We start from the raw sequence: 21,020 nt of genomic DNA on the forward strand, positions 1-21,020 counted from the left end.
CGTAAGGAGACACAAATTTAATTCAGAGTGTGCGTGAGCCTGAGCTGGAATACGACACTGACCAGTCACGAGCACGCACACCCCTGCTGCCCTCCGCTGTGGAGCTCAGAGCGGCGGGTTTGAGAGCACGTGCACCTGCTGCTTCCTTGTTTGTCCGTGTTTTAGTTGAAGTAAACGTCCCTAACCCCTAAATTCTCCCAGCATAGGACACGGGCGGGGGACCGTGGGGGTGCCCACGAGGACATTCCCAGTCTGCTCGCCACTGCTCAGTCCGGGAGAATGCCAGAGGCTGCCATTCTTTCGGCATTTAGACGGGAAAACCTCCAAAAGGCACACTGTTCAGATGTTTTAATTGTGGTAAAATACACATAACGTGAAACTTACCATTTTAGCCATTTTTAAGGGTACGGTTCTGTGGCGTTAGACACACGCACCCGTGCAGCCGTGCCCTCTGCCCGTCTCTGGGACTTGTCTTCTCAGGCTGGACCTTGGTCCCCGTTGTTCACTGTCCCCTCCCCCTCCCGCATTTGTGGGTCTGACCTCTGGGGCCTCCTGGGAGTGGATTCTCAGGGTTTGTTTTTCTGTGCTGGGCTCAGCTCACCCGGCACCGTGTCCTCAAGGTGCTTCTGATGGTTTTTACATTTAGAGTGGCGAGTCCTGGTTCTCTCGTTGGCTCCCTGGGAAGAAAAGGACGGAAGCTTATTTGCCAGACGACAAGAACAAATCGGTGAGTGTCGCAGAGCGCGGCCCCGAGGGATGTGCGGGTTCCTGTGCGCGATGGTCACCGGCGCAGGCGTGCACAGCGTGGCTCCGCTGCCGAGCAGGCCGGGGGCGCGTCTCCTGGAGGCCACGGTGTCAAGAGGAAGCAGGCGCTGCTTTGGCTCAGCTGTGTCTCCTGACGCCTTCCGTCATTTTTCACCATGGTTGCAGATCGTCTGGGATGAGAAGAAGAACCGATGGGTGGATGTGAACGAGCCAGAGGAGGAGGTAAGTGAGAATTGCTCGCGTCTGCCTCACTGGCCCCGGCTCCCCATGCCGTCCCCGCGGCTTTGGGTCCGCAGGCGGGTGTCTGAGCCGGCTTTCCCTCCACAGAAGAAGGCTCCGCCCCCACCACCAACCTCGCTCCCCAAGGCTCCACTCACTGCACCCCCCGGTCCTGGAGGGCCCCCGAGGGCCTCTGTGAACATGTTTTCTAGGAAAGCAGGTAACAGTCAAGCCAGAGATTAGAGTTGGTTTGAGAACTTGCTTGTGCTCCAGGGGTACCGGAGCTTGGGGACTGTAAGTGTGGGTCAGATGGCAGTCCGTCTGTCTGCAGAGGTGATCCTTGTTTTCTGCGGGCGAGTCCGCAGGGAGAGCTCCCCTTCTCTAGAGCACGAGAGCCCTGCTCAGCCGCGCCCCAAGCTGCTAGCGGGCAGCACGGCACTGGTAGCTTCGGTGTGCGGGGCGGGCATCTCCCCCAGGTGGCCGCTGGGCCGCGCTGTGGGAGAGCTGCATCCCCGCGTGCTCAGGGAAGGGGGTGGGGGGGTGGTCGTACGGCGCACTGACCTGAACCTGCCGTTTCTCCCGGCGCAGCTGGAGCCAGAGCACGCTACGTGGATGTTTTCAACCCGGGGGGGCCCCAGCGGAGTGAGCCGGCTCTCGCTCCAGCAGAGTTCTTTGCTCCTCTTGCCCCGCTCCCGATTCCTGCTCACTTGTTCGGACCAAACACAGGTAGGCAGTACGCGACCTCCTGACCTCTGACCCCTTTCCAGAGAGCCTCTGGCTTTAATCTCCCTTTAAGAAGAGTGACCCGGCCGATGTGCAGAGAGCCGGGGCTCATCTGCTTGTTCACGGACTCCTTTCCCTGTCCCGCACGAACGGGACAGTGGGAAATGAAAGGCCAGCAGTGTTTTGGATGGGATGACAGCTTCCTGCACCATCTCCTTCACAGACGCAGAGGAAGCTCCGCCTGCAGAGGGGGCTGGCAGGGAAGGGCAGGCGCCCGTGGGGGGTCCGGCCAACCCAGAGCCGGCCTCGGAGCCCCAGGTGAGTGGGGCCACAGGACAGGCAAGAGGGCAGTGAGGGTTTGCCTGGCACCCCACCCGGGAAAGGCGGCCCTGACCTTTGTGTCAGGCCTGTTGTGCACCCAGGGGCCGAGCCCGTGTCTGTCGGAAGTCTCTCCCTGAACAAACGCCTTCGAGATGCGGAGTGCGTGTAGGGTACGCATGCGCGTGGTAACTGTCTCCCTGACGTCTAGTCGGGAGCAGGTGCTCTCTAATTTCTGTAACTTGCACGTGAACTGGGCTCACTGAGAGTACGGCGTCTGAGGCGGACAGTGTGCATTGTGCCCTGGTTCCCCGGTTAATGGACTGCTTAGCATTAAAGGGGTCACGTAACTCCTCAGAGCCTGTTTCCTGCTCTGAAATGGGATGACGAGGCCATCGCGGGGCCCAGGGTCTGTGTCCCCAGAGATGGGCCGTCCGTCCGCGGTGGAGCCCATGGGCCCCGCAGCTGTCCAGACGGATGCCTTACGCGGAGTGGAGCGCCTCAGGGCCGGCGGGGGTGGTCCTGTGTCGCTCCGCCTGGCGTGGAGGGCTGCATGTCGTCTTCTTCGCAGGTGTTCAGCTCGGCGGTGGCGCTCCCTGGCCCTGAGCTCCCACCCGCCCGCGAGGACGGCTCCCAGGGCGGAGAGGTAAGGTGCTCCTGCCAGAGAGGACCTGCCCCAAGGCCGGGCCCAGCACTTCATTCCTGCTCTTGTCCAAGTGGCTCTTTTTAAAAGCGAGTGTTGACTAGTCAGAAAAGGCAGTTGAGCAGCTTTTTAGAAGCTGCCAGGTGTCGTGTTCGCACGACAGACCGTCCCATTGGTCCGTGCGGAGTTGCCGGGGACCCCGCGTCGAGCAGGGCTGGCGCGCACACGCCCCAGGCTCCGCTCAGCACGGCAGGGCCGCCGGAGGCCCCAGCTGGTGGTGGTGTCTTCATAAAAACTGTCCATGAAAGTAGGCGTTTTGAGCTCCCTCTTGGCTTTCCTCCGTTTGGTCTGTACTGATTTTAATGGCGTCGCGGCGCTCTGGGGTTAGGCGGCTCGGAGCGGCATCGTGCGTGCTGACCCCCCGTGTGTTCTTGCTGTTCTGTAGCTGTCGCGCTGTAGCTCAGTGAGCTCGTTATCACGCGAAGTAAGCCGGCACTTTTATCAGGTACCTGTGGCTGGCGGCTCTCACTGGACGCGAGTTGAACTGGGTCGCCTTTGTGTTCCTTCTGAGAGCGCTGTGCTGGCTGGCCGTCGTGCCCTTGTCACTCACGCGGCCCGCTGCCTCCCCGTCCCCCGCACGCCAGAGGATGCAGTGTTCCTTTCTCCCAGGGTCCTCGGGGGGTCGGGAGCCGTCCACGTGCACTGACGCGCACGTGGACCCCAAAAGGTTCCTAGTGAACGAATGCAGTTTGTAATTGTGTTCTTTCCAGATTGGTTTGTCCACACGGCGGCCGTGGGCGTAGCCTCACCGTGTGTGAGTGGGCTTCAGAAGCCCGCCAGGGGCAGGAGGGACTTGTGTTCTCTGACCGAGCGCGAGACGGCGTCGCGTAGGCCCGGCAGAGAGCGGCGGGCGGCTGTCCTTTGGCCAGTCTGGGCGGGAGAAAAAGGAATGCGTCCTCTTTTATGTGTATCGTGGCACAGCGTTGCCGTTGGCTCAGTAGAAGGCTTTACGTGACCTTTTTATTTGCGTACTAAAACGCTGGATTTTGTAGCTGGATACTGGAGTCTGAAGTAATCAAAAATGTCTACTAACTGCTTCAAGCCGACGCTAACGGGCCGTCTTGGTGCCGTGCACTCCGCGTTCCTGCATGTTCTGGTTTTAAGGCATTTCTCTCTGCATGCTGCTTCATGTTTTCCCATTTTCCTGTGAACCTTGGCGTAATTAAATCCAGTGTTGCGAGAAGTGTCTGCCAGCTGCTTCCGTGGCTTACTTAGAAGCGCTGTAAACGGTTCCCGGAGACCAGTGTCTGTTCACAAGGGGAGCAAAGCGCTGGGATGGCGCTGTGTTGACGCGTGCTCTCTGTGGTTCCCAGGCTCCCAGCGACCACCCCCCTGCAGGGGGCGCTCCCGGGGCAGCCGTGCCCTTCTACAGCCCCGCTCACTTCGCACAGGTCAGTGCCCTCCTGTCCCACAGCCCGCGCCCCCACGCACCGCGCCTGGAGACCCTTCCCCCTCCTCTGCTCCCCCCCCCCCCCCGCCCGCTGCGGGCGTAACCCAGCCAGGACTCCTGCGCTTTCCTGCTGACACACTGCGCTGTGGGTCTGGGTCTGACTCCTACGTGCTGGCCTTGGCCACCCCTCACCTGCCACCCCATGTCTGGCAATTGGGGAATGTTCTTGAATGTTCCCTCGTATTTCTCTCCCTCTGCCTTCTCTCTCCTCCATTCCCAGTTCTTGTCCGTAGCGTACAGACTGGCTGCCTGTTTGGGGAGGGCGGGGGAGGGGACGGGGCGTCATCCTGGCATTCAGGATGTAAACTCTCACCTGAGCCCGGGTGTCCTGGTGCAGCCCCTGTCCTCACTGCCTGGGGTGGTCGGGCCTGTTCCCTCTGCACCCGGTTCTTGGCTCCCCCGCCACCCCGACCTCAGGGCCGCCATGTCCCACCCAAGTTACGGTCTGGCCGCCGCACACCTGTTTTTCTACTCTGAGATGTGGTTATTTTCTGTCCTGTTACTTCCGTCTTGTAGTCTGCTTTACTCTGATGTTCCTTCCAGCTAGGGTTTGCGAGGGGGCACAGGTGAATGCCTGCGTGCTGCCGTGGGCTCTCCCGGGCGGCCGCTGCTGTCGGCCTCCCCTCTCACCACCTGACAAAACTGCAGACACCTTTAAAGAGACCGCCTGATTGGTCCTGACCTAGTCAGGTACCAGGGGCTGCTGTGGGTCGGTGTAAACGGTCCTGCACAGCCGAGTGTCGCGGGTGTTCCCGGGATGCCACCGGCCTCAGAGGCTGGGTGCGTGGAAGTCAGCACTCTTCCTTGTCTTTCCAGGCCTCGGCCCCCTCGGGAGGCTCAAGGATGGGGAGGATTGGCCAGAGAAAATACCCGGCGTTGAGCTAGAAGAGTCCCCGTCCTAGAGTAGCATCTGCAACCCTGAAGTCATTATTATGCTCCACCAAGAACTCGGACGGATTGCCGGCAACGTCCCTGTGTCCCAAACGGGCACAGCAGTGATTCGACGTGATTGTACTCGCTCCTCTGCCGCAGCCCCTGAAGGGTGGCTGGGGTCAGGTGCATTGCACCTGTAAGACGCTGGCCAGGACGGGGAGCTCTTGGCTCCTTCGCTCACCTAACAGCGATTTAAGGGTAAAAGTCTCAGTCATGGAAGAGTGTTGTGCTGGGTGAGGCCGGAGGCATCTTTGCTGCAGGAAAGACTTCGCTCTTGAGGAACCCAGGTGTCTCTGCAAACCTAACCGTGCTTTATCCCGCCCCCCCCCCCACGGGTTCCTTTAAAACGCTGTGTGGCGAGCGAGCCTTGGGCCCAGAAGAGCCCCACCGCCTGCTTGGCGGCCGTGGGCGAGAGCCCTGGGAGGTCCTTTCTGCATCAAAGTCCTCAAGGAACTGTGGACTCGGTTTAGCAAGAATTAGCTTTGAGAGAGGCCCCGTGTCACTGAAGTGCATCTCTCCGGTAGCAAAGACATTTCCAGCTGCTGCTTTTGTGTCCCACACAACCCAGGGGCCTGGCTTGGCCGGTCCACGAGGGGGGACCCTGCCTCCCACAGCTACATCCCACACGGGGCGTCCACACGTCCCATTAATCCGCCAGTACTAAAACTGTCACTGTAACGAATTGGATTTGGGTTTTTTCAGTGTGGGAACGCCCTGTCAGACCGTGAGGGGCTGCCACGCCCTTTGCGTGACCGTCACCTTGTGCTCCGCTATGACTGGTCTTCACGGCGCCATCCAGTTGCCTTGCTTTCTCTCGCCTGGTTGGCGTCCTCTCAGGGGTTGGTGACATCTTGAAGAGAGGGGCGGAAAAGACTTTCTGGACACGCGCCCCGAGTCTGAGGCTCCGCCTCCGGTTTTCCCACACCAGACCTTCCGCGGGGCGTGTGCTGACTGCGGGCCACGTGAAACCACAAAGGGAGAGTCCTCCCCCTGGACTCAAGCTTTACGGCTTCATCGACTGTTCTTAAAATTATTCACATTCTTGTTAGGTCTGAAGAGACTGCAGAAGAGATTTAAATATTTATAAGAATCATTAGAAAATAATTTCTGTAGGTTCTGCTGGGGAACGTAGTTTGCTTGGTGTTTTAAATCTAAGTGCAGAAAGGTATAGATGTGGAATTGGCGCAGGCCTCCTGTTTCCCTGGGGCCCTGGGTCATCTAGGAAGGGCCACGGAGGGTTTTCCCATGGTGTCACCCACGTGCACGTCTGGGTGCGTTTGTTCCTGTCACTTTGAGAGAGGCTGGGGCTGGTTGACGGGGCAGCAGCCTCTTGTGTCCCTTGGTCCATGCCCAGTGGGGGTCCTGGGACCCCAGACCCTCCTGGCGCCCCCCAGCTTCCTCCGCCTGGCCTGCCTACCGTTGCCTGCGCCGACTGCCAGCGACTTTTGATTCAAGAAGCTCCCTCCCAGGCCAGGCGGGAGCTGCTATTTTTCCTAAACGCAAATTGTTACACTGCAAATTGGTAAATAAAGTATTTTGCGCTCGCAAGCGCTGTCCTCTCTTGTTTCCTTTTGTCTGTGGGTCACCGTGGGTGGTGGTGGGGGGGGACAAGGCCACTGCCTGTGGGCGCGGGCAGGAGGGGCTTCTCCACGTTGGGCGCGGGTGGGTCAGCTGGGCAACCTCCACCCCCACCCCACCCCACCCCACCCCCCGCCGTGGCAGCAAGTGAGGCACGTCCCTTGGGCAGGCCTGGCCCGGTGTGCGCACCCCGCCTTGCGGAGCCTGGGAAGCCGAGGGGGAGCGGGTCGTCCGCGCTCGCGGGCGCGCTGAGTCCTCCGGCCGCCAGGGGCCGCTGCGGGGACCAAGCCCCGGACGCCCGGGACGCCCGTTGCCGGGGAGCGGCCGCCGGGCCCGCAGGGCCGGGGAGCGGGCGGCGCAGAGAGGTGGGCGCAGGGCGACCCTTGGGCAGGGCGCGGGTCCGGGACGTGGGGTGACCCCTGGGCGGGGATGCGGGGCGACCTCCGGTTGGAGGCGCGCGTCTGGGGTGCAGGGTGACCCCAGGGCGGGGACGCGGGTCCGAGGCGCCGGGCGACCCTGGGCGGGGGCGGGGGCGGGGACGCGGATCCGGGGCGCCGGGTGACCACTGGGCGGGGATGCCGGGTGACCCCTCAGCGGGGCGGGTACGCGGATCCGGCGCGCGGAGTGACCCCTGGGCGGGGGCGGGGGCGCGAGTCCGGAGCACGGGGCGACCCTGGACGGGGTGGGGGCGCGAGTTCAGGGCATGGGGTGACTCCTGGGCGGGGATGCGGGGCGCGGGTCCGCAGCGCGGGGTGACCCCTGGGCGGGGGCACGGATCCAGGGCGCGGGGCGATCCTTTGTAGGGGCGGGGACGCGAATCCGGGGCGCGGGGGGGCCCTGGGTGGGGGCGCGAGTCCGGAGCGCAGGTTGACCCCTGGGCGGGTCGGGGACACGAGCCGGGGCTGGGGTCCGCCTGCGCCGCGGTCGTTGCCCTGGGGACCCGCGGAGGCCGCGCTGGCTCGCAGGTTCTGAGCCTGGGGCCTTCGGCGGCCGGCGGCGTGGCCGCCGACCAGCCGAGGGGGCCTCTCTTGGGGCGGGGTCTGCGGGAGGCCTGATGGTAGGGGCACGCCGGTGAGTGAGGGTGCAGGGACCCCCGCCGTTGGAGGCTGCATGAACTGGCCTTGACCTTGGGGTTGTGGTTCTGCCCCCCTCCCGGCCCTAGTGGCCCAGAGGAGCAGGCTTCCCGTCCGGAGAGGTGCCAGCTTGCACCCACCTCCCAGGAGGAAGCACGGGGCAAACATCTGATGGGTGTTCTTGCCGGACTGCTGCTGGCCTGTCCCTCTGTCACCCCGCACCACAGCGGTCCCATGGGAGCATTCACGGGGCGTGGGGGCCGTGGCTGTGGGAGGCTAACAGCACGGTTTTCCTGTAGGTTCCTGTGCGGGACGGCAGGGCTTCAGGGTTCCCAGCCATGCAGCAACGGGCCCTGCCCCTACCAGCCAGCCCCAGGGCCGAAGGGGAGCCTCTGAGCCTTCTCTCCTCTGTGGCTGCCGGCCGACGTCTGACCCATCATCCCTGACCCTGGGCTTCGCTGGCAGCCCCGAGTAGGAGCGGTCTCCTTGGGGGGGGGGGTGGTGCTGGGCTGCCAGCGCCTGGGAGAGCTGGCCCCCGGACTATGCCATCCAAGTTAGCGGGCCTGGGCCATTCAGAGGCATCTCCCCCGCAGCCCGGTGCTCAGGGCCATCCGCAGCCTGAAGACAGAATGCTCAAGGGACAGCTTCCAAACGCGGGCAAAGACCTTCCAGCCCACCCCGGGTCCCCGCCTACCAACATCGCTCAGGGCCCTGAGAAGAGCCCAGTGCTCCCTCTGAACCTTCCAGCCCAAATCAGCAATGAGGACCCACAAGCTAAGGCAACACCCTTCACCCCAAAGCCACCCACGAGGCCCCGGCTGGAGCGAGCTCTGTCGCTGGACGAGAAGGCATGGAGGAGGAGGCGTTTTCGAACCAGCCACGAGGACCTGGCCGCACACGGTGGGGCCAGCCCCTCCAGGGGCTCCTTGCAGGACGAGGTCCCCAGGCCCCCCACGCACACGGACTCCCCACCCTGCCTGAGCACCTCCTTGCAGGAAATCCCCACATCCCGCAGGGCCCAGGGCAGCACGGGAGGGAGCCCCTCCTCGTGGGGTCACTGTATCTCCGGAATGCTCAGCACTTCCCTGGACCTCCTGCACCGGGACAGGGCCTCGGCCGGGAGCACCGCCAGGCTGCCGGCCGTGGACCAGAAGGTGGCCTCCCATTCCCTAAGGTCAGCAGACAGGGTGGACCCGGGTCAGGCCGACTGCAAGTCCCGCCTGCAGAGCAGACTGTTGCGGGCCCACAGCAGCCTTGGCCCCGGCCGGCCCCCGAGCCCCCTGGCCTGTGATGCCAAATCCTCCTTCAGCCTCCTGGCGCCCATCCGCACCAAGGACGTCCGGAGCAGGTAAGGGCCCCCGAGGGGTCAGGGGGCATCTTTGTTTTAGCGTTCGCATGCAGCCTCCACGAGGAGAACGTGAAGGGTTTCTCATAAAACCGTGTGCGGCGTAGAGATGTGGAGGCTAAGCCCCCAGCTCTCAGCTCCTTCCCAGAGGGATACCCCTTCCAGAACTTTCCCTCTGTGTTTCAGCACCACTCAGGGCACGCGTGCCTGTGAAGCTGGTTCAGAGGCACGCGTGACCTTCTGCACACAGCGCCGCATCTCGTTTGCTCTCTCTCATTCTGTGTGTTGGGGACAGCCCTCCAGTGACAGCGTGGGCGTCCGCGCTGCTGTCTGAGTGGCCGCAGGGCCTGGCCATGTAGCCTTGAGCAGTGCTCTCACGTCCCGGAGGAGTGTTCAGGGGACCCAGCTGGCGCCGCAGGCAAGCAGCCGCGGGCAGGGGGCTGCGGTCCGGGCCGGAGAGCTCGGTGGGGGCAGGGAGGGCGCGCAGGGCCCGGTTGGCTGCACGTTGCTTCCAGGAGTGTCCCGGTTTCTCTGAGGCTCTGGGACTGTTTGCTGAGCGCCCCGCTGTCCATCAGCTCCCCCTTGGCCCCTCAACCACAGAAGACGCTGGGTTTCCAGGCTTTACGAGACCTCGGTAGCTGATGCATTTTGACTTTTTTGTAGCTTCCGGAGAACCAAGCCGGTGCTTCCCTTGTCTTTCCATCACTCAGGACTCCCACACGGGCCTCTGGCTCCGTTCACCAGACCGGGGGCCCCAGATAGTTCCGAGTCCCACCTGTCCAAGCCCACGAGTCTGTTCTCCGGGGACCTCAGTTGTGGGGCCCACACTGCGATGCCCAGGCTAACATTGAAAAGGCCTCCCCTGCCTGGTCCTTCCGTGCCGGGCCTCACCGCTGTCGCCACTCCTGCCACTTGGCCCAGGCCTCTGCTCCCTGCCAGGGCTGGGTGGGTTGTTTGAAGCACACACGGGGCCATGGCCCTCACTTGGTCCCCACGCCACCCACTCCCCACCGTGGTCCCCGAAGGCCCCGGTTGGGGCCTGGCCCCACTTCCCTCACCAAACTCCCCACCACTACCCCACCTGCCGCCCTCTCCCATCCAGACCAGGCTGGCACCAGCCCCGCTGGACACCGAGCCAGCGGAAGGTGGGATGGTCACTGCGCTGGTGTCCATAACAGACGACCCCAAACCAGAAGCCCTGAAACAACAGGACTGTATTCTCTCCCAGTTCTGGAGACCTAAGGTCAGAAATCACGGTGTCGCAGGGCTGCGCTCCTTCTGGAGGCTGCAGGGGAGGTCCTTCCTGCCTCTTCCAGTGCCCGGTGGCCCCGGAGTCCCTCCGGCCTCTGCCCTCACCCAGGTGCTCTGCAAAGGTCTGCGTCTCTCCTCTCACGAGGGCGCTGGTCGTTGGACCTAGCGCCCACCCGAAATCCCGGACGCTGTCATGTTGCCATCCTTAACTAATCACATTGCAAAGCCCCCATGACCACAGAAGGTCCCCCGCGTGGGTGCTGAGGGTCAGGAGGCAGAGGAAGCTGGTGGCTCCCCAGCTGAGTCGGACGGAAGCGGTTCGTCCGCTGCGGGGTCCGGCAGACAGCAAGCCGCCGTGCACCTGCGCGTGACCCCAAGTGGGTGGTGCGTGGCTGCTGCTCGTTCCGTAAGGCGGGAGTCGCGTCTCCCTCTCTTCAGACGAATAGCAAACAGCAGGTTGACGGGGCTCCCTCAGCCCAGTTCTGCCCCCGAAAAGCCCGTCTGCACCCCTCAGGGTGCTCTGGGGCGGGAGTGAGCACGCGGCCTCTGCCACGTCCCGTCTGCGGCCGTGCTCCCGTCTGTCGCGTCTGCCGCGGGTGGGGGGAAGCGGACCGCAGCTGTGCGGCAGAAACACGCCATTTAAGGACCCTGAGATTTGGATTTCATGCTGTTTTCCCATGTCACAAAACACTGGTTTTCTACCCCCAACCATGTGCAAGTGTGGAAACGGTTCTTAGCCCACAGACTGTCCACGAGCAGGCGGGACCTGGCCGAGGTCAGCGCGGAGGCCCCTGTGCTTAGGAGGGCCAGCTGCTGCAGACGGCGCGGGGCACACAGGCCACAGGCACAGCCCGGGTGCCGCGTCCGACCCGGGGCCTGGGAGGGGGTCCCGAGAGGACATCACGCCCTCAGGCGCGGGTGTGGGGGCTCATGGAGGGCCCCCGAGGCCGGCCGGGGCCCCCGGCCGGACTGCGTCATGTGACCCACTCAGCCCGTCAGGGTTCTCAGCGTGGGGCTGAGCCTGCGGCGGCCTCCCTCTGGACACGATCGGGTGCGTGTCCTTCGCGGCCCGGGGAGGATGTGGGACTTGCTCGTCTGAGTTCCTGAGAACCGCCTTCTGCTGTCAGCGCTCAGCCGAGGCTCACAAGCCTTGCTCATGATTTCACCTCCTTCAAAGGAACGGGTTCCTATTTGCAAGACTGAGGTGTGAGGTGTTCTTGGCAAGTTGGGTGAAGAGTCGTCAGAGGCTTGGAGAGTGCTTGGGGTGTCTTAATGTGGGGCTGGTTTCTCAAGGATGCTGTGGAACGAGCCGTCTGTCATGAAGCCCGGTAACCCGAGGTGGTGGGGCCGGGCCAAACGCCCATAGGCGAGAGGTTCTCCCGCGTGCGGGAAGGTGGAGGCCAGCAGGAAGGCCTGTGCGGGGCAGTGTGGAGGCGTGCAGCACGGGGAGAAGGGCAGAAGACAGGCTCGAACAGCCGCACCCGGTGGTCCATCCCAGTGTTCGGGGCCAACACTCTCTGCAGCCCACTGCCCCCCATCTTCCCACACCACAGTGCCCGGCTGCCAGGCCTTGGCACAGAGCCCCTTTGGCCTCCCCCCACCCCTACAGATGGGCCTGGGACAGCCCTGGCTGCTGGGAAGCAAGGGGGGTCGCAGAAGGAAAACCAGCCGCCCCAGACACTGGAAAGAGCCATCATTTGCACGCGGACATCAGGGTGATGGCTGACAACGAGGGATGTTCTCGTGGACTGATCAGGCCGCCAGCCCATCTTGGGGTCACTGGAGTAGGGATGGGACCCATGGAACCTACTGGGGTACATCTGCCAGGAAACGGGAGTGAGGTCTGATCAGCCTGCGATACGACCAACACTTAGGAGATGATGAAGCTACTCTCCGGGCACGCAAGGGGACGGGTGGTCAGGATGTGCACAGATGGGTGCCCTGGGGGGAGGGTGGTCAGGGTGTGCACAGATGGGTGCCCTGGGGGGAGGGTGGTCAGGGTCTGCACAGATGGGTGCCCTGGGGGGAGGGTGGTCAGGGTCTGCACAGATGGATGGCTTAAAAGACCTAGGAGACAAAATGACCAAACACAGGTATGGCCATTGCCTGGGTGCTGATTCCGGGAGCATCCTGACTCATCTCAAGCTGGGTTGGAAGAAGGTTCTGGAAGGAGAGCTCCCAGCAAAAGACCACAGACTTTAGAGAAAGAGGCGGCCACGCGTGGAGACCGTGCAAGGAGAGGGATGGGGCAGGCAGGCTGGTGTCACGCCCCAGCGCGGGTGAGCGGGGCCCGTGTCCACGTGCCGGGCTCGTGCCCTTGTGCAGGAGAGAGCAGCCGCGAGGCCGCCGGCTGGACATGTGCATGAGCGTGGGCTTAGGACCTCTTTTTGTGTGTCCGTTGGCCGAGAATGGTTTTTTCATGGTTGAGAAACAAGACGGCGCCACAGTTTCACGATACGTGAAAATTACAGTGCACTCAGACCCCACAGTCCCCAGATGAAGCCGTTACCGCACAGGCTCGCCCTGCGGGGCGGCTCTGCGTGGCTGCCGTCAGCAGCGCCCCACAGGGCCGGCGGGGGCGGGGGCCAGGGCCGTGACCGCATGCACGCGCGCTGTGAGACTCTTGAAATGGGCTGTGACCGGTGGTTGTTGTGAGGGTGGACGTGCCCCCTGTAGCTTTCAGGGCCCCCGAGGCCACACTGAGGTGGAGGCGAGCCCCTGGCACAGGGCCGCTGCTGTGCAGGGCCGAGCCCTAAGGGCCTCGGGGGGGAAGAGCCCAGATGTCACCTTCAAGTCCTTCATCTCAGGAGGTGACCGAAAAGTTGAACAGGTGCTAGTGTTTGTAGAATTGTGAACACAGCGGGTGTTCCAAAAGGGCAGTGGACCATCGCACTGTGCCCCCTGCCGACCCGCGGGCTCTCGGGAAACCTGGGCTTCCAGGCACTGCAGGGCCGGAGCCCACAGGTGTGCCCTGAAGGCGTCCCTGAGCCTGGCCCCTCCTTGCCTCTGCCTTCTCTCCACAGGAGCTACCTGGAGGGGAGTCTCCTGGCGAGCGGGGCCCTGATGGGGGCGGAGGAGCTGGCCCGGTACTTCCCAGACCGCAACATGGCCCTCTTCGTGGCCACCTGGAACATGCAGGGCCAGAAGGTGAGCCGCCCGCGCCCGCTCGGGTTCTCTGCCGGGCTCTCGGGGCCGCACGCTGTCTGCCTGGCCTCTCGCCGACAGCTGGGTCACCCGGAAGGCACCTGCCGCTCCCACCTCCGGCTGCCTGGTGGGGGAGATGTGGTGTTCTTACACATGCGTGTTTGCTTTTAGGGTAGCTTTAGACCCAAGGCAGGTTTGAAGGGCACAGAGATTCCCCTAGAGCTCCCGCCCCATGCACAGCCTCCCCCTGCGCACACCCCACCGCTGCGCCGGCTGTGACCGTTCGGTGAGCATGTGCGGCCTGGTCTGGTCCTTGTCACCTTGGGGTCACTCTGGGTTGTGTTCATTCGGCAACTTCTGTGAGGAGGTGACAGTGGAGGCCTCCAGCTGCTCTGCTGTGACGGCTGCCTGTGTCCTGACCGCCAGTCGGCCCAGAGCCGCACCGCACAGGCCAGGGGTCTCCGCGCTGATCTCTGGCTTTTGCTTCGGGGGAATCCCTCGGACGCTGTGCTGGCGGCTTTCTCTCCAGCTCAGCCGTCTCTCCCTGTGACTCCCTCCTCACAGCAAGGACCATCCTTGGGTTGACGGTGTCCATCCCCTACATGTGGGGTGCTCTAATTTCTGGGGGCCAGGGGCGGACTTCCTGCACTGTGGACCATCCCAGCACGCCCCTGGGTGGGGCGAGGGGCATGACGGCTGTGGCATCACAGAAGGCCCTTCCCTCCACACAGTGGTGCCCCAGGCTGGCACTGGGGGACAGGCGCTGGGAGGAAACAAGGCAGGGCCGGCACCAGCACAAGGTCTGACTGAGTAACCAGGGGCCCTGCCGACACAGCCCCCGTAAGGAGACAGAGTGATTCTCCCTCTGGCTGAAGGGCGAGGCAGGCGCCCAGGCTGGCGGCACTGCCGTCCCTGGGATGCCACCATGTCTGTCCATGGGACGGTGCGCTCGTCCAAAGCCCTGAGGGCTTGGAGACCACATACATCCAGCCACAGGGTGCAGAAGCGCTCACCTCCGGACCACAGCGCCCGGCCCGGGCAGCACCACCTCCCCACCCCGTGTGTGTCTGCGGGCACAGGCCGCGTAGCCAGGGCGGGGCATGGATGCAGGCGTGGCGGTGACCAGCGGGGCGGAGGGAGGCCTGGCCAGACCTGAGGCTCCCCTGGACGCGGCCCAGGGACAGTGCTGGTCCCCATGCTGCAGGAGGACAGGGCCGCCGGCCTTGCAGGAGCCCCTTGCTACACACGGTTCTCTGTAGGAGCTGCCCCCCAACCTGGACGAGCTCCTGCTGCCCGCTGAGGCCGACTACGCGCAGGACCTGTACGTCGTCGGGGTCCAGGAGGGCTGCTCCGACAGGTACGGCGCGCCCCTGCCCCACGTCTGCCCCGCCTGTCAGCCCCCCAGACCCTTGGGAACAGCATTGAGGTGGGCCTTCGGGGCCAAAGCTGCCGTGTGGGGCAAGGCCGGGGCTGGGCGGCTCGGAGAACTTTGAACAGATGAGTTCACTTCTTGGTGACGCACAGCTGATCTAAGAAAGGCACCGAAGGGCCGCGGGAGCCCCAGCTCACGCCCGACCCCTCAGCGGGGTCCAGGGTCCACAGCGCCCCGGCAGCACAGCTGGGGCTTGCAGGCTGAGGGGAGCGCACGGGCATCCCACCCCTCGGGCAGCCGCGGGAGTCTCCAGGCCCCCAGGGTAGCGGGAGAGCACAGGCCTGGGACCAGCACTGGAGATGGACAAGGCCGCCCAGGGGCCCTCGTGTTGCTTGTCTGTCCACTGCTCTCCCGGCAGGACGAGGCTGGATGGCAGGGCTCTCCGGGCTGCGGCGGGAGGGGTGGTGGGGCTGGGAGGCTCCGGCCCCCTTCCCAGGCTGTCCTGGCTTCCCTCCGCAGGCGGGAGTGGGAGACGCGCCTGCAGGAGACGCTGGGCCCCCATTACGTCACACTGTATTCCGCGGCCCACGGCGCGCTCTACATGTCCGTGCTCATCCGCAGGGACCTCATCTGGTTCTGCTCGGGTAGGTGGGCGCTCTGCTCCGTGCCGGCACCCTGGGCACCCCCACCAGCCTCCGTGCAGGCAGGTGCCCGCGGGGCGAGCGGGGGCGGCCGTATCAGCCCCGCCCCTCCATCCCGCAGAGGTGGAGAGCTCCACAGTGACCACGCGCATTGTATCTCACATCAAGACCAAGGGGGCCCTGGGCGTCAGCTTCACCTTCTTCGGCACCTCCTTCCTCTTCATCACGTCCCACTTCACCTGTAAGTCCCGGGCAGGAGGGACACTGCTCCCCCCAGGTCCGCCCCGAGAGTCTGGAAGGCAGAGACCCCGCCCCCTGTGACGGTGTCATCCTGTCGTGCTTGCTGGGCTCCCTTCCGGGTGCTGAGGCGGCAGGGGTGGAGGGGGGCATGGGCTCACGCCGAGAATACCCGGCGGGGCGGGTTCCTGCAGGCCCGGTGGTAGAGCTTGCTGGGGGGCGGTGACCACCCAGGTGTCCCGTGTCCAGAAGCCCCCGCTGGAGAGGCCCCTGCCATGCTCTGTTCTCACAGCCGGAGATGGGAAGGTGAACGAGAGGCTGCTGGACTACAGCAGAACCGTCCAGGGCCTGGCCCTGCCCAAGAGCGTGCCCGACACCAGCCCCTACCGCTCTGACGCCGGTGAGCCCCTGTCCACGTGCTCCTGCCTCATTCTCTGGGTAGTTTAGTGAAAGTAGACTTGGAGAGCTTTCGAGAATCAAGGTCAGAAAAGTCTAGAAAGTCACTAGCCAACGGAAATAAAACCACTCTGAGGCCTGCCCTTGGGCTCCTCACGAGCTGTGACTGTCAGCCCGTTTGGCGGCTGTGCTTTCATGAGGAGCTCGGCCTCCCTCCCCCCACAGGCCCTCCTGCCTCCTGGCTGCCCTGTGGGGACGGCGCCCTGGTGGAGGTGGCGTGCACGGGAAGCGTGGGCTCCTGTGAACGTGAGGGTGCCATGCCGTCCCCGGATGTCTGTCGCTGTTCGAGAGAACCGTGAACCCGACTGTTGACCCAGGAGGCTGCGGAACACACCCCCCGCGGCCGGGGCTGCACCCCTTTCCCTGGGGAGTCCTAGCCTGTGGCTCTGGCGGGCCACAGACCAGACCAGTCCCTGTCTCCAAGGCGTGGCGAGCACGGGGAGGGCCGGGCTCACACGCTTCCCGTTTTGGCCAGCGGATGTCACCACACGGTTCGATGGAGTGTTCTGGTTTGGAGACTTCAACTTTCGTCTGAGTGGCGGGCGCGTGGCCGTGGAGGCCATCCTGAAACAGGACCTGGGAGAGAAGGTGTCCGCCCTGCTCCAGCATGACCAGCTCACCCAGGAGATGAGGAAAGGTGAGGTCCCGGGGAGGAGGTGTGGTCTCCGCACCCCCAAGAAGGGCCAGCCTGCAGGGTTGACGTGGGGCTGTGACTACTCCAGGGTCCATCTTCAAGGGTTTCCAGGAGCCGGACATCCACTTCCTGCCATCATACAAGTTTGACGTCGGGAAGGACTCCTACGACACCACCTCCAAGCAGAGGACGCCCTCCTACACGGTGAGTGCGGGCATGCGGGCAGCGCCCAGCAGCGGCAGGGCCCGTGGGGTGCGGGCAGACACGGGCACCTGTCTGAGACTGCTGGGGTTGGGGGCGGTGCCCTCCGACAAAGGCCCTTCGAGGGCGGTCTGCTGGTCCCGGGACAGCGAGGCACGCGCCCCGCACTGTCACTTGTTTGAGCCCTTGTGGCTGCACGGTTGCTCTGGCTCTGGGGCACACGGCGGCCGCCGCCCCCGCCGCACGTGGGGCCTAGACGCTGGTCAGGGCACTGGCTTGGGGGAGGGGCTCCGGGAATGGGCTCCGGTGGGCAGGTTTGACACAGGGACTCTGCCTGAGCACGGCCGAGGTGACAGGCACGCAGGCCAAGCCCTGCAGCGAAGCCGTGCATCGGGGCCCTTGTCTGCGGGCTCTTTTCCGCAGGACCGGGTCATGTACAGAAGCCGCCACAAAGGCGATATCTGTCCCGTCAAGTACTCCTCCTGCCCCGGCATCAGGACGTCTGACCACCGCCCCGTGTACGGCCTGTTCCGGGTGAAAGTGAGGCCAGGGAGAGACAAGTCAGTACCCTCGCTGCATGTCTTCGCTCGTCCCGCTCTCACAGCCCCAGGGGGCGGGGGGGGGCTATTCCTGATCTGAAGTGGCTGTCACACACAGGCGACGCGGGTGCAGCCGGGCCCGGCCTGGGCTCCGCAGGGAGTTCTCCTGGCGCGCGGCGGGCCCCAGCGGCCCACAGGGACCTGGCGTCAGAGACGGCCTCCCAGAGGCTGAGCCAACAGCCGGCCCCCGGCTGACGCCCTTTCTTCCACAGCATCCCGCTAGCTGCCGGCAAGTTCGACCGAGAACTGTACTTAATAGGGATTAGAAGACGCATTTCCAAAGAAATTCGGAGGCAGCAGGCGCTGAAGAACCAGCACTCGAGTACTATTTGTACCGTTTCTTGAGGTCTGCCCGAGGACCTCTGTCACCTACACGGGGGTTACTTGACCGAAAGCCCCTAGAAAGACAGAAGAGGTTGCTGTGTGGGACTTCTCCCCCTTTTTGGGCTTCCGACAGACCACTACTCGAGGCTGACATGCTTTCTTACCAAGAACCCCACGGGCAGGCCAGAAGACCGGCCAGGCGGGACCGAGGTGCCGGTGCCCCCGCCCAGAACGAAACCGGCCACGCTCCTTCCCAGCACGTCCCGTCAGGCCCCACGCCGCCATGCCACATGCATGGTCCCTTGAGGCAGGCATCTGGGTGGGGCGGGGCCGGAGCAGCCTGCGGGGCACACACTCCCAGGTCCTGTCTGCTCCCCCACAGCCGGTGTCGGCAGCCCTCGCGTTGTGGACCTGCAACCCCCCAGCAGCCCCTCGGGTGCAAACTGGGAGGTGCCTTTCTCCCTCTGAACACGGGGCCGGGACCGAAGCGGGTGAGCTGCTGCTCAGGGTCTCCATCCCACCGTTCACACAAGGGCCAAGCCCAGGCCCAACTGGTCAGGCCAGAGCCAACAGACTTCCAAGGAGGGAACTCGGTCCCACTGCCCCCTGGGACAGGGCCTGCTGTTTCAGGGCCACCCCTTGGTCTTGGGGGGCTGGCCCGACCCCTCTTTTGGTTTTGGTGATTTCAGACCATTTGCATACATACGTATTGCCAGCCTCAAATAGCATTCATGTAAGTAGTGCATTTCCTGGCCCGAGAAAGCAGGGGAGGCTTAGGGTGTCCCCACCACATTGCAGAGCTCTTCTTTCTTTGAGGGCTGAGCCCGTGATTGCCCACGATGGCTCCTGCAGTCTCTGAATGTGGGAAAATCAAGGGGCACTCAATCTAGTCTTTTAAATTATTTATTTTTCCATATTTATATTTTTAAATAAATCCATATATTAAATCTTAAACTCTTTCTGGCCAAAGATTGAGTCTTAGAAAGAACTCATCTGTGCACTCAGCCGTTCTGATGTTCTCAGAACACAAGGACGCCGCATTCAGTGGCAGGAGGTCCTGTGCACAGTGTGGCTGCCGTGCCGTCTGCTGTGTGTCCGGCTACCACACCAACGGTGAGGCCGGCTGGAAAGGGGCTTTGAAGGGAGAAGGGGACACCCCAGACCTGAGTGAACCACGAGGAAACGAAGTCACTTCCAAAGGCGAGTGTATCCACTTTATCACCACCCACGTCCATAACACGAAGCAAGGCACACCCGGCCTCTGACACAGGGGGCGGGGGGGTGTCCATGAGAAGGTCTGGTCAGCCCCATCAGACTTCCAGAAACTTGATTGTCTGTCCGTATAAAATTGTGCTCAAAGAAATGTGTCGTTGAGTTTTGAATCATGAACCGGTCACGTCTGCTACAGACTTGTGGTGAGGGGCCTGGACAGGGGGCATCTTCACAGGCACCGTCTCCGACAGGACAAAGTGATGGCATGGCATGCAGGACTCTGGCTTGAGACAGGGCTTCTTGTCTTTGGGGATCGTGACACACCCGAGAGGTCACAGGTCCCAAGTCAGGACACTCGCTTAAGAGCAGCCAGGAGATCTGAGATGAACAAGTTTCACTTAGGGCAAACTTCAGATGAATGCAGACAGCGTGGGCCCATCTCTGAAAACCAGCTTCACAACGAATCGAGAGGCACGAGCACGAGGGTGTTCGCGAGCCGGTTCTCATGGCCTCCACGCGCCTGCCCCCGCCAGGCCTCCCTCGGGCACCTGGTGAGCCTATGGCCGGCCAGCCCCGAGAACCGCGAAGCAGGGAGGCAGGGCCGTGTGCTGAGGGGAGCAGAGGTGCCCGCCCGTGACGGGGTCCGGGCAGCAGCAGTCTGTGGTCAGAGGCTTACCTCCAGCTGTGCAGAAGCTTCGCCGGCCCCAGCATCCACCCGGGCCTCGTGTCTTTCCGAGCTTTCCCACCCCACCCCCACCCTACAGCAGCCAGCCGTGCGGCCAAGCTTCCGCCCTCTACCTCCCTTGGGTGCTGCCTTCCCCCAGTGTAACCACAGAACGACAGTCCACACTGTTGCCCACCGGCTCTCCACCTGCCCCTCCGACAGTCTTGTCTCCCTCGGGCCCCACCCCCGCGGGCACAGAGAGCCTGACATCTCCCTGCAAACGCAGTCACCGGCGCCTGCGCTGGAAAGGCATCGAAATAGAATGGGCTGCAGCAAAATGAGTGGATTAAGTAACTGAAGTAACGCATGTGGATCTCCTCCAACAGCCCTGCCCTCCTGCCTGCGCGGTGGGGACTGGGCCGCAGGCTCTCTCCTGGGACAGCCACACAGCCGCAGCCGCCCAGTGCTGGGACAGCAGCGGCCCCGCGGCCACGAGAGGTGGCCCACGGACTCCCGGGGACTCTACACGCACTCACGTTTGAGAACCACAAAGCTACCCAAGGTCACTAAAGTCACCGGGCCCTGCGGCGCTCCTGACACGGCCTCGCGCACCTGCTGAATCAAGCACTCCTTCACCTCCCAGCACGCTGCCGGCTTTGCTCTCCCCACAGGCCACGCAGTCTAAGAAACCCCACCTCCCGTCCGGTGCGCTCAGACACGCCTGCCATTGGAACACATCTTACAACGAAAGGACGAGAGGCCTCACAAGATTGGGTCCCACTGGACAACCCTCAGGGAAACATGTCGCTTGCCTGCTTCCAGCCTTATTTTAGGGACGCTGCTGACTGAGACACCCTGTCCTGAGGGTGAAGGAAAACACCGTGCTGACAAAAGCGCTCCACGAAGCAGACGAGGGGAGGCCGACTGGCCTAGTGGCCTCTGTGGGGAGAGTCTGGGGCTGACCGACTCGGGACTGCTGATCTCTGGGAGCGCAGGACAGAACGAACGCTCAGCCGCTTCCCTATGGTCTGCCTTGAACCTTCTTGCGCTCCACCAGTTTCTAGCCACGGTGAAGGCAAACCCTTATTCCATCGAGTGGCCTATTCAACAGCGAGCGAAGAACCAGAAACCGAACTGTGCTCGACGACATTAAATTTGTTCAAGTTTAAGAGAAGAGT

The 21,020-nt window shown here is 63.4% G+C and overlaps 2 protein-coding genes across 13 annotated transcripts in view; both read left to right on the forward strand.

The window, feature by feature from the left end:
• SEC16A (SEC16 homolog A, endoplasmic reticulum export factor) overlaps positions 1-6,659 on the forward strand; it is a 32,731-nt gene extending 26,072 nt beyond the window's left edge. For 6 of the 10 annotated variants that reach the window (XM_045803793.2, XM_045803794.2, XM_045803791.2 and 3 more), the window contains 9 exons: positions 647-727; positions 931-987; positions 1,093-1,204; positions 1,573-1,710; positions 1,931-2,025; positions 2,597-2,671; positions 3,114-3,173; positions 4,042-4,119; positions 4,995-6,659. In XM_045803793.2, the coding sequence (XP_045659749.2) occupies positions 647-727; positions 931-987; positions 1,093-1,204; positions 1,573-1,710; positions 1,931-2,025; positions 2,597-2,671; positions 3,114-3,173; positions 4,042-4,119; positions 4,995-5,063 (765 nt within the window). In that variant the 3' untranslated portion in view covers positions 5,064-6,659. The remainder of the gene's footprint in view (positions 1-646; positions 728-930; positions 988-1,092; positions 1,205-1,572; positions 1,711-1,930; positions 2,026-2,596; positions 2,672-3,113; positions 3,174-4,041; positions 4,120-4,994) is intronic. The other 4 variants (XM_045803796.2, XM_087869192.1, XM_045803799.2 and 1 more) reach the window with 2 other exon arrangements.
• A 314-nt stretch (positions 6,660-6,973) lies between these two features.
• INPP5E (inositol polyphosphate-5-phosphatase E) lies at positions 6,974-19,304 on the forward strand. 3 transcript variants are annotated; one of them, XM_087869194.1, is made up of 12 exons: positions 6,974-7,054; positions 8,062-8,233; positions 8,356-9,110; positions 13,382-13,505; positions 14,762-14,859; positions 15,394-15,518; positions 15,637-15,756; positions 16,045-16,152; positions 16,684-16,845; positions 16,931-17,046; positions 17,467-17,603; positions 17,855-19,304. In XM_087869194.1, exons 3-12 carry the CDS (start codon positions 8,392-8,394, stop codon positions 17,985-17,987), a joined length of 1,842 nt encoding a protein of 613 aa, XP_087725320.1. In that variant the 5' UTR covers positions 6,974-7,054; positions 8,062-8,233; positions 8,356-8,391; the 3' UTR covers positions 17,988-19,304. The 3 variants fall into 3 exon arrangements, with proteins under 3 accessions (XP_087725320.1, XP_045659756.1, XP_087725319.1); XM_045803800.2 differs by having other exon boundaries at positions 8,062-9,110; XM_087869193.1 differs by lacking the exon at positions 6,974-7,054 and adding an exon at positions 7,352-7,371 and having other exon boundaries at positions 8,062-9,110.
• The last annotated feature ends 1,716 nt before the right edge of the window (positions 19,305-21,020 follow it).

Source organism: Ursus americanus, chromosome 18 (assembly GCF_024610735.1).
Source record: "Ursus americanus isolate L20-20 chromosome 18, mUrsAme1.1.p, whole genome shotgun sequence".
NCBI classification, from domain to species: Eukaryota; Metazoa; Chordata; class Mammalia; order Carnivora; family Ursidae; genus Ursus; species Ursus americanus.

Excerpts from the sequence above, each read along its gene's own strand:
- INPP5E (XM_045803800.2), top strand. The coding sequence starts at position 8,305 with ATGCCATCCAAGTTAGCGGGCCTGGGCCATTCAGAGGCATCTCCCCCG. Across the intron at positions 16,153-16,683 it reads CCCCTACCGCTCTGACGCCG|CGGATGTCACCACACGGTTC; the intron begins GTGAGCCCCTGT and ends CGTTTTGGCCAG. Across the intron at positions 17,604-17,854 it reads GTGAGGCCAGGGAGAGACAA|CATCCCGCTAGCTGCCGGCA; the intron begins GTCAGTACCCTC and ends TTTCTTCCACAG.